Below are 15,177 nucleotides of genomic sequence, written 5' to 3' on the forward strand. Positions count from 1 at the left end.
CGTCCTCTCTCTCTCTCGTCCTCTCTCTCTCTCGTCCTCTCTCTCTCGTCCTCTCTCTCTCGTCCTCTCTCTCTCGTGTCCTCTCTCTCTCGCGTCCTCTCTCTCTCGCGTCCTCTCTCTCTCGCGTCCTCTCTCGTCCTTTCTCTCTCTCATCCTTTCCCTCTCCCTCCCTCTCTCTCCCTCTCGCCTGGGCTCTCTCTCATCCTCTCTCTCCCTCTCTCTCTCATCCTTTCCCTCTCCCTATCACCCGCGCTCTCTCGTGCTCTCTCTAAAATAAAATCTTTTTAAAAATGGGGGGAAAATCAAAAGAAGAACGGTTTGTGGCATATGAAAATGATGTGAAATGCGAATCTCAGTGCCCATAGTGATGTGTGACCACCCGTCCCTTGTGCGGTGGCCGCTTTGAAGCCTCCCTGCTGAGTGAAGCCTTCACCGCCGCGGCCAGGTGGCCCACAAAGCCAAACTATTTGTGGTCTGGCGCTCTACATAGAGAGTCGGCCAAGCCCTGGTTTGTGCCATCATTCCCGGGAACTGGGAAAGAAAGGACAAGGCCTTACTCATCCAGAAGAGGAGCCACATAGAAAGTCTCTGGTGCATGGTCAACACCTAGTGTGGGCTTGGAATTGTACGTTTCTTTTAACTGGAGAGAAGCCAGAGATTATCTTCATGACCTGTTCCTTGGATACCTCTATTCAAGCAGTAGTAATGAAACCGCATGTTAGCTTCCTCTCCTGAAGACGGGAAATGGGGGAAAATTAAAAACTGTGTGTTAGGGGCGCCTGGGGGGCTCAGTCGGCTAAGCGTCTGACTCTTGATTTTCGGCTCAGTCATGATCTCGGGGTGGTGGGATTGAAACCCGCATCAGGAGCTTGCTTAAGACTCTCCCTCTGCCTCTGCCATCCCCCCACCCACAGCCGCCCACACGCGTGCCTGAGCTCTCGCTCTTACAAAAGCAGACTATGTGTTAGTATGCTAGGGCAGCTTAAACAACAAAGTTATTCTCTCACGTTTCTGGAGGGTGGAAGTCCAAGATCACCAATCAGGTTCCTGGAGAGCGTTCTCTTCCTGGCTTGCAGACGGCTGCCTTCTCACTGCTTTCACATGGTAGACAGAGAAAGCTCTCTGGCATCTCCCTTTTTATGAGGACACCAGCCCTATAGGATTCGGATGTCACCCTTATGACCTCACTTAACCTTTATTACCTCTTCACAGGCCTGGTCTCCAAATACAGACACATTGAAGGTTAGAGCTTCAACATATGAATTTTGGGGTGGACACAAACATTCATAACATATCATGTCCTAGGTGATACCCAGAGTCAAATATCTATCTATTAAGCAACCAATTCAATGTATAGGGTTAATCATTTGAAGTTTCTCTTGGATGGATGGATGGATGGATGGGGAGGTGGACGGCAGTGGATGGGTGAGTAGATGGATAGGTGGGGAGGTGGATGAGTGGGTAGATGGATAGATGGGTGGGTGGGTGGATGCTGTAGAACATGGTCTCCTAGGGCACGTTTAGGGAACTAATCATCTGGCTCTTTGTAGGCCCCCCAGCCTCCTGCCACCATCATTCAACAGCTACCTCAGCAGCCCCTCATCACACAGATTCCCCCTCTCCAGGCCTTCCCCACTCAAAGAGCAGGAAGTATTAAGGAAGGTAAGTGTTCCATATTAATACTGTTATGGGTTTATAAAATTCTCTACCCAAACAAAAAATATATATTTTAAAGATTTTATTTATTTATTTGACAGAGAGAGACACAGTGAGAGAGGGAACACAAGCAGGGGGAGTGGGAGAGGGAGAAGCAGGCCTCCCGCCGAGTGGGGAGCCCGATGCGGGGCTCGATCCCAGGACCCCGGGATCATGACCCTAGCCGAAGGCAGATGCTTAACGACTGAGCCACCCAGGCGCCCCATCCAAACAAATTCTGACCTGATCAAATATTTGAAGGTAAAAATAGGAACTCTCAGAAGTACCCTAACAACCACCCTGGAGAGCTTGTGAGCATTTTATAAATTGCAGTATCATAGACTGTATTCCCCATACTGTGCCGTTTGTTCTGTGACTCACTCCATAACTGGTAAACCCAATCTCTCCCCTTCACCCACTTTCCCCAAACCCCACCCCCACCTGCCCCACCAGCAACCATCAGACCGTTCTCTGCATTTGTAGGTCTGATTCTGCTTTTTGTTCATTTATTCGTTTTTTCCATTCATTGGGCTTTAGTATGAAGTTGAATGCGTGGGATCTGGAGCCCCCTGCCCCCAGGGATGGAAGGAGCTTGGAGCACCGTTGCCCCCCTCCTCCCACCCAGTCAGTACTGCTCTTTCTCTTTTAGAACAACATCCCAAACTAGATGCCAGGATGATCTCCTACAGAAATCATCCTGACATCCTACTCACCCTTTGTTGTATCTCAGACCACCCTCCTGGCAAATGTTTTTATTTCCCCTTGTTCTTAAATACCAGCGTTGCTGGATATTCAGATCTAAATTGGTATTGATTTTCTCTCCATGCTTCCTGAGGACCCTTGTGATTATGTTGGGCCCACCCAGATAATCCAGGATAATCTCCCCACCTCAAGATTCTTTTTCAAAAATTAATTAATTTAAAAAATCGTGGTAAGGGTGCCTGGGTGGCACAGTCAGTGAAGGGTCCGACTCTTGGTTTCAGCTCAGGTTGTGATCTCAGGGTTGTGAGATCGAGCCCCGCGTCGGGCTCCGTGCTCAGTGGGGAGTCTGCTTGGGATTCTCTCTGCCTCTCCCTCTGCCCCCACCCCCCTGCATGTGTGCTCTCTCCACCCCCCTCAAATAAATACATAAATCTTAAAAATAAATTGTGGTTAGAAAACCTAAAATTTACCGTCTTAAACATGTTTAAGTAGTGTTAACTGGATCCATGTTGTTGTGCAACAAATCTTTAGAACTTTCCATCTTGCAAAACTGAAACTGTGTATCCAGGTCCCCCTCCTACCAGCCCCCAGCACCCACCATCCTATTCTCTCTAAAGTTGATGACTTAAGTACCTCCTATGAGAGGAATCATACAGTATTTGTCCCTCTGTGACTGGCTTATTTCATGTGGAATAATGAACGTCTTCGAGGTTCATCATATGGTGGCAGGTGGCAGATTTTCTTGCCTTTTTAAGGCTGAATAATACTCCACGGGATGGATGGACCACGTTCTTTTATCCCTTTGTTTGTTGATGCACACTTGGGTTGCTTTCATCCAAAACTTTTTTTTTTTTTTAAGATCCTATTTCTTTGAGAGAGAGCGAGAGACTAAGAGAGAGCATGAGTGGGGGGCAGAAGGAGAGGGAGAAGCAGACTCCCCGCCAACGGGGAGCCCGAACCAGGGCTCCATCCCAGGACCCTGAGATCATGACCTGAGCCAAAGGCAGACACTTAACGACTGAGCCACCCAGGCGCCCCTCCATCCAAGACTCTTAATCACATCTGCAACATCCCTTTCACCATATAACAAAACACAATTCACAGGTTCCAGGGATTAGGGTATGTACATGCTAGGGGTCCATCATTCAGCTGACCACACTATTCAATCATATTATTATCCCACAAATTCTGCGCCCATTCTCTTGGAGCTGTGGAGCCACCACATGGTCTCATCTTCTAGGGAATGGACATGTACGTTTCTGTGGGGCCTATGCCTAGGGATGAGATGTTTGGGTCAGGAAATACTGCCAGACAGTTTTCCAAAGCGGTAGTGATGTGGGATCATCAAGCCCACAGTCAAAGAATTCTTGAGACGTCTCTGGTGCAAAAGGTGTTTTTATTAAAGCCCGGGGACAGGACCTGTGGGCAGAAGGAGCTGCACTGGGATTGTGAGGAGCGACTGATTATATACTTTTTAAGTAGTGGGGGTTAGGGACAGCGCAAGTCTCTAAGGAACCTGGAAGCGAGGCTTTCAGGACCTTGAGGGGCTAGCTGCTGTGAAGATAAGGTTCCTTTTCAACATGAAGGCACTAAGGCAGTTCCTTGAGGAAGGTTACACTCTGCACGTCTCTGGAATCTATCAGTGGGCTGCAAGCTGTAAGGAGATTGAACTGAAGCTACATTTCTCTTCCTTTGTTTCTCTCGTCAGTAGTACCTGTCGACACTCCACAGGAGTGAACAAGAATTGCTTGCAGCAAGTCACCAACCCTCGGTGTCCTTAGACTATTTCATCTTTGCCAATCTGGTGGGCATGGCAGCTCATTCCAATTCTAATTTGCATGTCACCTTTTCTTATATTTATTGGCTGTTTGAATACCCTTTTTGTGACGTGCCCTTTCAAGTATTTTGCCCAGTTTTCTTCCAGGTCATCTGCCTCTCTCATTGGTTTCTAGGAATTCCTCGTGTATTCTAACATGGGTCCTTTTTGATACACATACTGCAAATCGCTCTCTTTGTGGTGTCTCCGGATGAACACAAGTTCTTAATTTTTAATAAAGTTCTGTTTTCCAGGCTTTTTCCTTTATGGGTTCGTGCCTTTTCTGTCCTGTGTAAGAAGCCTTTAGCCACTCAAGGTCATGAAGATGTTCTACGATTTGGTTGACTTCTCACATTGAGATTTACGACCCACCTGGAACAGATTTTGTGAGCTATGAGTTAGGGACTGGTGTTATCTTGATATCGGTTTGGCCCCGTGCCACTTATCGAAGATCCCCTTTCCCCACAACACCGACGTGTGCCCCTTATCCTGAGGCAGTTACACCGGCCCCACATGGGTCTCCTCAAGGGTCTTTGCCCAGAACAGGGCTGCCAGACTTAGCCTCTCCATGTTCTTGTCTTGCGGGGATAAGAGTTCCCACAGCTGTATTGCTGTGGGAATCTGGCTCTGTGCCCCCCACCACCCCATTGCTCTCAGGCCTGGGACAAAATCTTTTAATCAAGGGTCTCTAGAGAAACAGAGCCAACAGGACATGTCTAGAGAGAAAGATGTATTTTAAGGAATTGGCCAATGTGATTATGGAGGCTTGGGTAGCCCAGAATCTGCAAGGAGGGCTGGCTGGAGACAAAGAGCCGATTCCGGTGGGAAGGTTGCTGCCTACTCAGCTTCCTGGACACCCCTGCAGGAGCCCCTGCCCAAGCCTCCAGGCTCCCCTTTTTTGGCTGGGAGTGTGAGTGGTTTTAGGGACCTGCCTGCCCTTGGTGAGGCTGACAGAGCCTCGGGGCTGCCTGATTTCCAGGGCCTCGAGACTGTGGGAAGAACTCATGTTTACCTCTCACACTGACAAAAACGTGTTTCTTAGTATCCAGAGTTGGTGAAGAGCTTGGTTTCTTGGTTTCAAAGATGAAATTCCTAGTAAAGTACTACAGGCCTGGGGGCTTAAAGTAACGGAAATGTACTTTCTCTGTCTGGAGGCCGGAATTCTGAAATCCAGGTGTCACATGGCCAGGCTCCCTCTAGAGGCTCCCAGGGATGGTCCTTCCTGTCTGGTCCAGCGGTGGCTCCAGGTGGTCCTGGCTTGTGGCCGCGTGGGTCCCATCTCTGCCCCATCCCCATGTGGCCTCTCCTCTGCGGTCTCAAACCTCCCTTTGCCTCTCTTATAAAAACACTTGTCTTCTTGAGGCACCTGGGTGGCTCAGTTGTTATGCGTCTGCCTTCGGCTCACGTCATGATCCCGGGGTCCTGGGATCGAGCCCCGCATCGGGCTCCCCGCTCCGCGGGAAGCCTGCTTCTCCCTCTCCCACTCCCCCTGCTTGTGTTCCCTCTCTTGCTATCTCTCTCTCTGTCAAATAAATAAATAAATAATCTTAAAAAAAAAAACCTTTTAAAAAAACAAAAACGAAACACTTGTCTTGGTTGTAGGGCCTACCTGGATAATCCAGGATGATCTCATCTCAAGATTCTTAATTATGTCTGCAAAGACTTTCTAAGTAAGATCACATTCAGAGGTCCTGGGGATTAGGACGTGGACACGCTTTCGGGGGCCCCCATGTAGCAGGAGTGAGAAGGGCTGCAGCCTCTCGGGAGCCCAGTGGGCACCCCCAACAACACTTCAAAGCACACACATCCTCCAACCCGGAAGTTCTGCACCTCAGAACACATCCCCATTTCCTGTGCACATAGGGCCTCTTGCTTGTGGAGCCCTGAGTGTGTGTCTGCGTCGGCGATGCTCTAAAGCTTTGTCCTCAGGAGAGGTCTGATGATCAGCGTGTGGTCTGTGAGTGATGGAACCTCTCCTTTCAGACATGGTGGAGATGATGCTGATGCAGAACGCACAGATGCACCAGATCATTATGCAAAACTTGATGCTCAAAGCCCTGCCCTCATCAGCGTTTTTGCCCTCCGGGGGATCACAGGCCGCCCCCCTGCATCCCACCCCTCAGGTAGGCTCAGCTGGGGACAGGCACGGAGGTAAAGGAGGCCACCCAAATCAAAACCAGAGGACCTGGGTGGCTTTTCTTCTGGAAGTCCGTGCATCTGTGTAACTCTGAAAAGCACATTTCTGACTCCTGGGTCTGTGATCTGCTTGTGAAGCCCCCTGGCACTCCCCATTCCCACCTAGATGAGGAATGAGTTATGCCATCTGGGGCCCAGAAAGCTGCTTCCTAGAGCCAAATGAACTCTGCTGGAGCCTGGCCCTCCCTTCCTTCCTTCCCTCCCTCCCTCCTTCCCGCCCTCGCCCCCCGCCCCGCCCCATTGAAATGGGCTGGTGTGTGTGCTGTGCTGAGGACCTGCAGCGGGCTCCCCTTGTCCTCCTGCAAGCCAGAGGCAGAAGCAGCCCTCCGTGCATCACCACCACCACTACGCGCCCCCAGGTCCCCTGCAGGCCATCCCAGCACCTGGCTCCCTGGCTGGTTACTGCACGTGGCCCATGGTGGTCTCGGCCACCGCCCTCCCACCTGCCTCCAGCTTCCTGCCAGCCCTGCACCACTTGGCTGGCCCGTCATCAGCAGCCCTTAGCCCGTAAGTCAAGGCCAGCTTCCTGGTCTGTGGGTGGGAATACCTAGGAACTGGGTTGTACCTCTTCAGCCCTGCTGACAAGCCAGCGGACCCATCTTTATCCGGTCCGAGGCTGTAGCAGGGAATTTGGAAAGGCCCTCCCATCTTCCCCAGGGAGGCAGGTGGGTCCTTGGCAGTATTAGCCCCTGGCGGTCCCGGTCTGAGAATGGACCCCAGGCCAACCTCCCGGGGAAGCTGCTTGTGGCCTGGGTCATTTGTCCAGCAGGAGCAGGGCTCTGGGGACCCGCACCTGAGCCCTGGCTGCACGGCTCACCCTTAGCGTGGTGTCTGCGTGCTAAGCCAGGGCAGTGACCGCCCGCATATCCCAGCTTTCCCAGGATGGCATCTGATGGCGTCCAGCCCACGCAGGCTCCGGGCTTGTGAGCCTCCACGTGTGGACTCTGGTGAGCGGCAGAGTCCTGGGGACTCGGGGCATCGGGTGTGGTCGGGGAGGCCCGGCAGAAGACTGCAGCCTTGTCCCTGGACGCAGGACCGCGAGTCAAGAGGGAATACAGGGTCTCGTCAGGAAAGATGGCCCAGGAGCCGTAAGAGAAAAGATGGGTGGAATTAGCTGCTTACACCATAAACAAAGTCAAATATGACGATAACTGGGAGCTCTGCCTGCCACGCGGGGGGCAGGAGTGAGGGTTCCTGCTAAGTGAACGGAGCAAGGCAAGCGGCCCGCTGGGCTCTCCCGTGGAAAGGAGCCTTCAGGTGTGGAGAGGTGTCCTTGCTGGTCTGCACAGCTTTCTCCTAGAAGGGAGACACTCGAGGTTGAACGTGGTTCCTTCTGAAGGGGGCTGAGGAAAGGGAGCTTTCTCTGTGTGTTTGTTCTTCTTGGTTCTGTCAGGGCTTCTGATGTGAACGTCACCTTTACTCTTTCTTCACTTTGCGTGACCTTTTTCTTCTCGGTGGAATCATGTTCCCTTGCTGTTTTACTTATTTTAAAGATTTATTCATTTACTTACTTGAGAGCGTGCGCAAGAGTGGGGGGGAGGGGCAGAGGGAGAAGCAGGCTCCCCACCGAGCAGGGGACTTGATCCCACAACCCTGAGGTCATGACCTGAGCCAAAGGCAGACCCTTAACGGACTGAGCCACCCAGGCGCCCCATCCCTTGCTGTTTTAATGTGATTTTCATGTAAATGTCATTTTTAAGTGCTACCCATTTTCATCAGCCCCTTTTGGGTAAACCCTCTCGTGCCCTAAGTTCCACACTAGCAAGAGCCCAGTCCTCCTCACTGCTTCCTTGGACCCTGCAGGCTCGCCGGAACGCTGGCCTGGGCAGCAGGTGGAAGCAGGTGGCTAAGGAAGCGCCACCCAGCTCAGCGCCCTCGGGCTGGACCCCTGCTCAGAGAGCCTCCAAGGCAGGAGAGCGGCAGGGGCGCACACGGCGGGCCTGGCATGTGCTCTTCTGAAATGCAATTAAAGTTCTGACTCGATTTCTTATTTTCACATTGACATTTTCTAACATGGTTTTCCTGTTTGGTTTTATTTCTCAACATAATTGTTAGTTCAATACAGGGAATAAATTTGGCGGAAGTTGGTTATCTTGGGATGGCCTAATAAATTGGAAAAACTGTTTTGTCTGCGTCCTAAGGAAAACCCAGGTTTTCTCTGCGAATCTCCTTTACTCGCACACAGAACAGACCCTTCTATCACTTCTAGTCGCTAATTCTGACATCAGCTGGGTGTCCTGCAGCCCCACTCAGTTCTGACACCATTCACCCATGTAAAGACTCAGTCCCATGAGACTCCCCCGTGCCAGCTGCAAATTCAGGTTGTCCCCTGTGCTTCTGACCTACTGGGTCAGGGAGCAGAGGTTCCCATGACCCCCTTTTCGGGTTTGATTAGTTTGTTAGAGCGGCTCACAGAACTCAGGCAACCCTTACTGACATTAACCAGTCTATTTAAGGGGGTGATAAGGGGTGGAGTGGGTCTGGGAGGGTCGCGAGCACAGGAACTTCTGTCCCGTGGGGTGCGTCACCCTCACCGTGTGGACGTGTGCACCCCCCTGGAAGCTCTCTGAACCCCGTGCTGTTGGGATTTATGGGGGCTTCCTCACGTAGGCCTGAGGTAGATTAACTGCATTTCTGAATACACACAGGAGTGTAGAGGGCCAAGGAACCCGAGGCACCCCTGGAGCAGGAGGAGGGACCAACCCTGGCAGAGGCTGGGTTTGCAGAAGCTCTGGAACCGGGGCATGGTAGCCAGGTCAGGGCGGACAGAAGTGACAGGTGGAATCAAATAGCCAAGGCAGAGCTCCATGGCTGGGTGGGGAGGACTTTTCTTAGATTTAGGTCAGACGGACACTGGCTGACGTGCTCTGTTGTGTTCAATGTATGTAAGAACCCCTCTGAATCCATAAAAAAGAAAAATCGATAGAAAAATGAGCATGAGGGACACCTCGGTGGCTCAGTCGGTTATGTGGCCAGCTTTTGATTTTGGCTCAGGGCATGATCTCAGGGTGATGAGGCTGAGGCCATGTTATCCGTTGTCGGTTGGGCTCCTTGCTCAGTGGGGAGTCGGCTTGGGATTCTCTCTCTCTCTCTCTCTGTTCCTCCACCCCCAATAAATCTTAAAAAATAAAAAAGGAAAATGAGCATAAGACAAGCAGTTACAGTGGAGGGGATGCAATGGTGATGAGAAATGCAGGACAGCCTCAGTGGATACGTGATCAAGGGAGGGGTCAGGGTGCATGGGGGTTGGGGTCTGGATCCCAGGGTCACTGCTATGGGCTGCAGGGGGGGACAAGTAATCAGGTCCTTTGGAAGCACTATGCATTGCCTGATAAAGCTGGATACCCCACCCCTAGCCCCCCAGCCATTCTACTCTGAGGCCCATACCCAGGGAGAACTCTGCCTGTGCCCCCGACATGACCAGAGAGGCATGGGGGATGTCCGAAATTCCTGCTGACAGGCGTAGCAGGTCTCGGGATCCCTTCAGTCTCTTAAAAAGAACTGCAGAGCCAAGAGCTTTGCAGGGTCACCTTTGGTCTTTGCTGAGACTTTCTGCCGAGAACGCGCTTCGCTGTAAGCAGGCATGCATACCCAAGGCTTCAGGAGTGCCACAAGCCCAATTCTGTGTCCCCAAGGGCCTGGGAAAGTCCAGGCTGACGATAAGTCCAGTGGGAAACACATTTTCATGTCTTTCAAGTGGATTCATGGGAGAAACCAGATTCTCAGAATTGTAGTATCCCTGCTTTTAGGACCACAAAGAGTCTCTGAGAGGCTGCGTTTCATTGCCGTGACCTCTTCAGAGCTCCCTGGCAGAATTCGGGGTGCTGCTGACACCACTGCCACCACCTGGGAGGCCTGGGCTCGGCTCAGCGCGTGTGGCCCGCTCCCGTGATGCCCTGGGCCCAGAAACAGCTTGGGTAAGTCTCTGTGATGCCTCCTGCGTTTACTTCAGTATCAGAAGAAAAGGCAGGAAACACTGATGGGAAAGAGGATGGGATGCGGCAGTTGGAGCTCAGGGCGCCTCCTGCAGCCAGGAGACGTAGCTCAGCGGGTGGACAGGGGGATCCAGGGTTCTAGGACTCCAGCCACGGGAAAGAGGACTTAGGTAGGGTCCACAAGCAAACCCCTGACCAGGGGCTGTGCCTGCCTCGGGAGCTGGGATGGGCAGGAGATGTCCACTGTGGGTCACCTGGCTGAGGCTGTCCTGGGCCTTGCAGCCACCCTAAGGGTCAGCCTTGTCCCTCCCTCATAAAGGCACCAAGCGAAGGTTCCAGGTCACAGTGCTCTTGAGGGTAGGTGGAGACTGAAGCCAATGGTGTTCCTGTAGGAAGGAGGAACCCTGGGCTGCCTGTTCTGCCTGGGCTGTTCTATTCTCCGGAGCAGGCTGCAGAGGCAGGAGAGACAAATGCTCTGGCCACAGGCAGAACCCCAAGGGATGAAGGTCCTGTGCTCCAACTCTGCATCCTAAAAGCTTAGAACTACTTTATCTGCAATACTGAAAATATGTTTGCTAGGTTCTAAATGAAAAAAGGAATGCACATTTCTTTTATACTTTCACAAAACAGTCAGGTTCCACTTGTGTAATTTTGCCCCCGAGTCTGTGTCACTCCTGTGGCCCCACAGGGCAGCAGTGACCAGCAGGGCCCTCAGTTTGGTGGAGTCCCTGGTCCTCAGGGCCTGAAAGGGAGGGTCTATCTGCTGTTCACATGGTGTCTCTGTGCTCTGGAGAATTCCTTGGGTGCCACCCGGCTGCTGGGCCTCCAGCATCATCAGAAGAGGCCTCTGCTCAGAGGCTGGAGCCTGGTCCCGGTGCGCCGGCTCAGCTCCTCGAGAACCTGCTTCTCCTTCTGGTACATCTGAAAGAAAGGAGTGGAAACCAACTTGGACGGCCCAGGGGTGTCCTCTGGGGGAAGCCCTTCCCCAGAGCCCATGTCCATGGCTGCGGCATGAGGATCCTCAGCCGTGTGGCCTCCCAAAGCCAAAGCGCAGGACCTGGTTCTGCTCACCTTCACTCAGCACTGTGCACATGGAATGTGGACATGCTGCCTATGAGGTGAAGGGTGGGACCAGCAGAGGACTGGGGTCCAGGGGCCCAAGGAGTGGTCTTGGGTAAAAGAAGAGGAGACCCTGTCTGGGGCTGTAGGAGAACAGGCCAGACACGTCAGCTGGGCCAAGAGTCCGTGGGAGGGGGATGCGTGAGGACAGCCCCTCCTGGGGGAAAGAATGGTCAGTGCCTGGGGAAGGTGGATGGGGAAGCCCTGGGAGGGCTCGGGTCCCTGCTGGAGGTGACATCATGGGCTTTCTCCGAGATGCTGCCAGAGGGGGGTGAGGGGGCCACAGCAGGGTCAGCCTCTCACTTGGACAGGAAGCTGAGCCACGGTGTCCCTGGTGGGGATCCAGCCTGAGATGGGCTGGGTGTGAGGACAACTGTATCAAGGACTTTTTTGTTAATTGAAAAAAAAATTTATGCCTTCCAGAGAGCCTGATTATTTGATTACAAATATAATTTGAGTTTATTAAATATAATATGGTGCATATACCAACATATATGCTTATAAATGGGGTAAATATTGTCACTTCTCAGGGAAACAAACAGCTAAATAACTTTAGCCTGTAGGTCTCTATCAGATGCTTGCATGTTCCGAATCCCGTTCCCACCTGATAAATATCATCACAATTTCTCTTGTAAAGATTTTTTGACTTTAAGCCATTAGAATTTTATAGAATTTATAGAATCCAGGCTCTCTGCTCAGCCCTTCCTTTCAACAGCGAGTAAGTAATACAGTTAGTAGCCTTTGGGGAGCCCGATATTTTAAACAATGTTAGTCTTTTTGTTTTGTTTTGTTTTTATAAAGCAGGTGTTTATAAAATCCTTAATTTACTGCTTCCCCCCCCCCCCCCATTTTGGTTTTTGTACTCAACTGCAGGGACAGCTCAGGCAGCCCTGGTTCCTGGGCACCTGGCGCATGGGGCACTGCACCCTCTGTGCTGGAGGCCCGGAGGACAGCTCCTACCTCCTGCCACTCCGCCTCTGTGCTGTGTGTGAAGCCCAGCAGGTGACAGAGCCCATGGGTGGCAGTCACCTGTCAGAACAATTAAAAAGCTATTTCAGGAACTGATCATGACCAATCCCTGGGCCAGGGGTTGGGGAGTATTGGGGGGGAGGAGGAGGAGGAGGGAAGGCAGGGAGAAGTCAGCCCATGCATGGTGGGAGGTTAGGAACCTAGGGGTAGGTGGAGGGTACCTGGGGCTGAAAAGGTGCCTACATGCAGTTGGGGGCGAGGAGGAGAAGGTCCCAGGCCTGGTGGGCTGGCCCTCCACTGCAGGTAATGGCATCTCTGGGAGGTGGAGGTTGAAGCAGAGATGCATAACAGCCCCACAGGGGTGCACCGCTGCTGGCCACAGAGATCCCAGAGCTAAAGCCCATGCTGAGCAATCCTGTCCTTGCCAGGGCTCCTGCCACACTCAAGAAGAAAGCACAGCCTCCTCCTCCCAGAAAGTCCCACCAAGGAAGTAGGCCCTGTTGCCTGCTCATCATGGCTCTCCCTGGGAAGCTCTGCTTCAAGTCACAAAGAAGCACCAGGATCCCCTAAAGATAGTTCAGGGTGTGGCTGTTTAGTCAAAGGAAAACACTTCAATAGAATCCACAGGAAAGTTAAGACACAATCGCTTTTCGGAACACCCCTCCCCCTTTTCTTCTGCCGTCAAGTTGAGGAGAGACACATCTGGAAGGTCCTGGAGGCTACAGTTGTAAGGAGTCTATTCAGCAGATCTGAGTTAGCTAAACACAGCTTGCTGAGCTCCAGGGGTAAAAGCTAAAAACAAGGCGCTCCTGGGAACTCCTGACCTGTTTCCTGTCCTCTACCCTCACCCGACAGTGCTGGGGGCAAGCAGGCCCATGGCCTAGGCTCGCTCTCTCTCTGTGGGATGATGAGAGAGTGTCCTTGGTGTCCCTGCTTGTAGGTCTCCCTCCCCTGATAACCCTGGTCCTTCATGTGAGACAGTGGAGGCAGGCGTGCCATCCATGGCCCTCTTTTCAGGGCCTGTTTGTTTCAGCATCTCACTCACAGTAAGGATGTCATAGTAGTCCTCATGTCCTTTGCACTGCTGGAAGATATACTCCACTCCTAGGAAAATGTCACCCAAATTGTAGTCATCTTGAAAATCAGGCTGGGGAAGTTCCCCTGCTTTTATATTCTGGAAATGAGGAAATACAGATTTGGAGAGCATGACCTCAGGAACTAACCTGACGGCAGGCCTACAGATTTCATTCTGGAAGATCCCTACTCAGTAGTCCCAGGGCAGGTGAGGGGTGGGGGGACGACGGCGGAGCCACTCTTTACAGATGACCTAAGACAAACGAGCTGCTTTCCTCTGTCTCTTTCACCTTTTTAGTGCATGATCACACAGATCTACATTGGTATGATTTTATATTTCTGTTCTTTCTGTTATTTTGTCCTAAACAGTCTTCCACATTTTCCCACATAAAACAAAAGAAACAACCAGTCCGTTCATCTGAGGGCTGTTCACACTAAGCTTGTCCTGCAGACGGATATTTAGGGTATTAACATGTTTCCTATTGGAAAAAAATACCAAGTGAATATTTAAGACCTTTATACTATAACATCTTCCTTCCTTAGCGGTGACACTAATGGATTACACAGTACACGCATGTTTCTGGTGCTCTTCAAGTGTACCGCCAAAGTGCTTTCCAAAAGGGTCCTTCCCGTTTATGCTGTTACTAGCAGTGGGGGAAGCCTCAAATGAGCCATGCGCATCGTGGAGGGGGTAACCTCATCACTATCTTAAAGTTGTCCAAAATAGTTTTCAGTGTTATTTTTCATTTTCAGTGAAAAAATTCAGTGTTACTTAAAAATTTCAACCATACATATTTGTTATTGAATCACACTTAAAATTCCAGAAGCAGGGGTGCCTGGGTGGCTCAGTGGGTGGAGCATGTGACTCTTGATCTTGGGGTTGTGAGTTTGAGCCCACGATGGGTGTACAGATGACTTAAAAATAAATAAAAAATATTAAAAAAAATTGCAGAGGCACTCTACTTCTCTTTTAACTCACTGACAGCATTACGAGGGCTGGGGGACCCAGCTACCTTTTCTCCTTGGGCGATGCGTATTGGTCAAAAGGGGTTGTTCCTGCTGTACTCTACTTATGTGTGTATTTTAAAGTTTTCAAAATGAAACTTAAAAATCAGAATGTTTACACCAGCAGGTAGGCCAGACAACAGAATACTTTTTACCTCATGAAATGGAAAGGAAAGCACATCAGTTGGGATGTTTTTCTCTCTGTAGATTCTATTGATGTGCTGAATATTCTTGTTGTCAACACAGATGATCCCCAGGTCGAATTTCTGCACCCCTAATATACTCCTCACAATCTCCATCTTCTTGCGAAGGGGCGCCCTCCTGATGGGCACAGCTCGCTGCAGATTTCTAAGCACCAAACTCATTTCAGGAAGAGCAACACGGCGCTTTGAAAATGTAGAAAAGAGCCTGTGGTCCAAGTTTAAGAGAAGAGAAATCAGTTGTAGAAAGTGGTGATATATTCTGTAAAAGACACATGCACACACATCAGATCGTTTTATTTGGTGAAATTCACTGCAAATGTTAGGGGAATTTATATTTTACCGTAAGGAAGGTATAAAATTGAGGGGATATAACACATGGTCATGGAGTCAGGCCGACCACCACGGGTAAAAGTGGGAAATTAGGGCCTGTAGCGAGGAAGGGGCCATCGGCGGGGGGGGGGGG

At 51.1% G+C, this 15,177-nt stretch overlaps 2 protein-coding genes across 4 annotated transcripts in view; one reads left to right on the top strand and one right to left on the bottom strand.

Moving 5' to 3' along the window:
* Positions 1-6,920, top strand: part of C1H21orf58 (chromosome 1 C21orf58 homolog) — a 10,187-nt gene extending 3,267 nt beyond the window's left edge. The window contains exons 5-7 of the mRNA XM_021679181.1: positions 1,551-1,662; positions 6,197-6,336; positions 6,720-6,920. Coding sequence (XP_021534856.1) covers positions 1,551-1,662; positions 6,197-6,336; positions 6,720-6,920 — 453 coding nt within the window. The remainder of the gene's footprint in view (positions 1-1,550; positions 1,663-6,196; positions 6,337-6,719) is intronic.
* A 3,908-nt stretch (positions 6,921-10,828) lies between these two features.
* Positions 10,829-15,177, bottom strand: part of YBEY (ybeY metalloendoribonuclease) — a 9,685-nt gene continuing 5,336 nt past the window's right edge. Inside the window, exons 2-5 of one of the 3 annotated variants that reach the window (XM_044913221.1) lie at positions 14,802-14,919; positions 13,478-13,606; positions 12,424-12,492; positions 10,829-11,265 (exon numbers count right to left, since the gene is read on the bottom strand). In XM_044913221.1, coding sequence (XP_044769156.1) covers positions 11,179-11,265; positions 12,424-12,492; positions 13,478-13,606; positions 14,802-14,876 — 360 coding nt within the window. In that variant the 5' untranslated portion in view covers positions 14,877-14,919 and the 3' untranslated portion in view covers positions 10,829-11,178. Of the gene's footprint in view, positions 11,266-12,423; positions 12,493-13,477; positions 13,607-14,666; positions 14,974-15,177 lie in introns of all 3 variants that reach the window. The other 2 variants (XM_021679123.2, XM_021679122.2) reach the window with 2 other exon arrangements.

Source organism: Neomonachus schauinslandi, chromosome 1 (assembly GCF_002201575.2).
Source record: "Neomonachus schauinslandi chromosome 1, ASM220157v2, whole genome shotgun sequence".
Taxonomy (NCBI): Eukaryota; Metazoa; Chordata; class Mammalia; order Carnivora; family Phocidae; genus Neomonachus; species Neomonachus schauinslandi.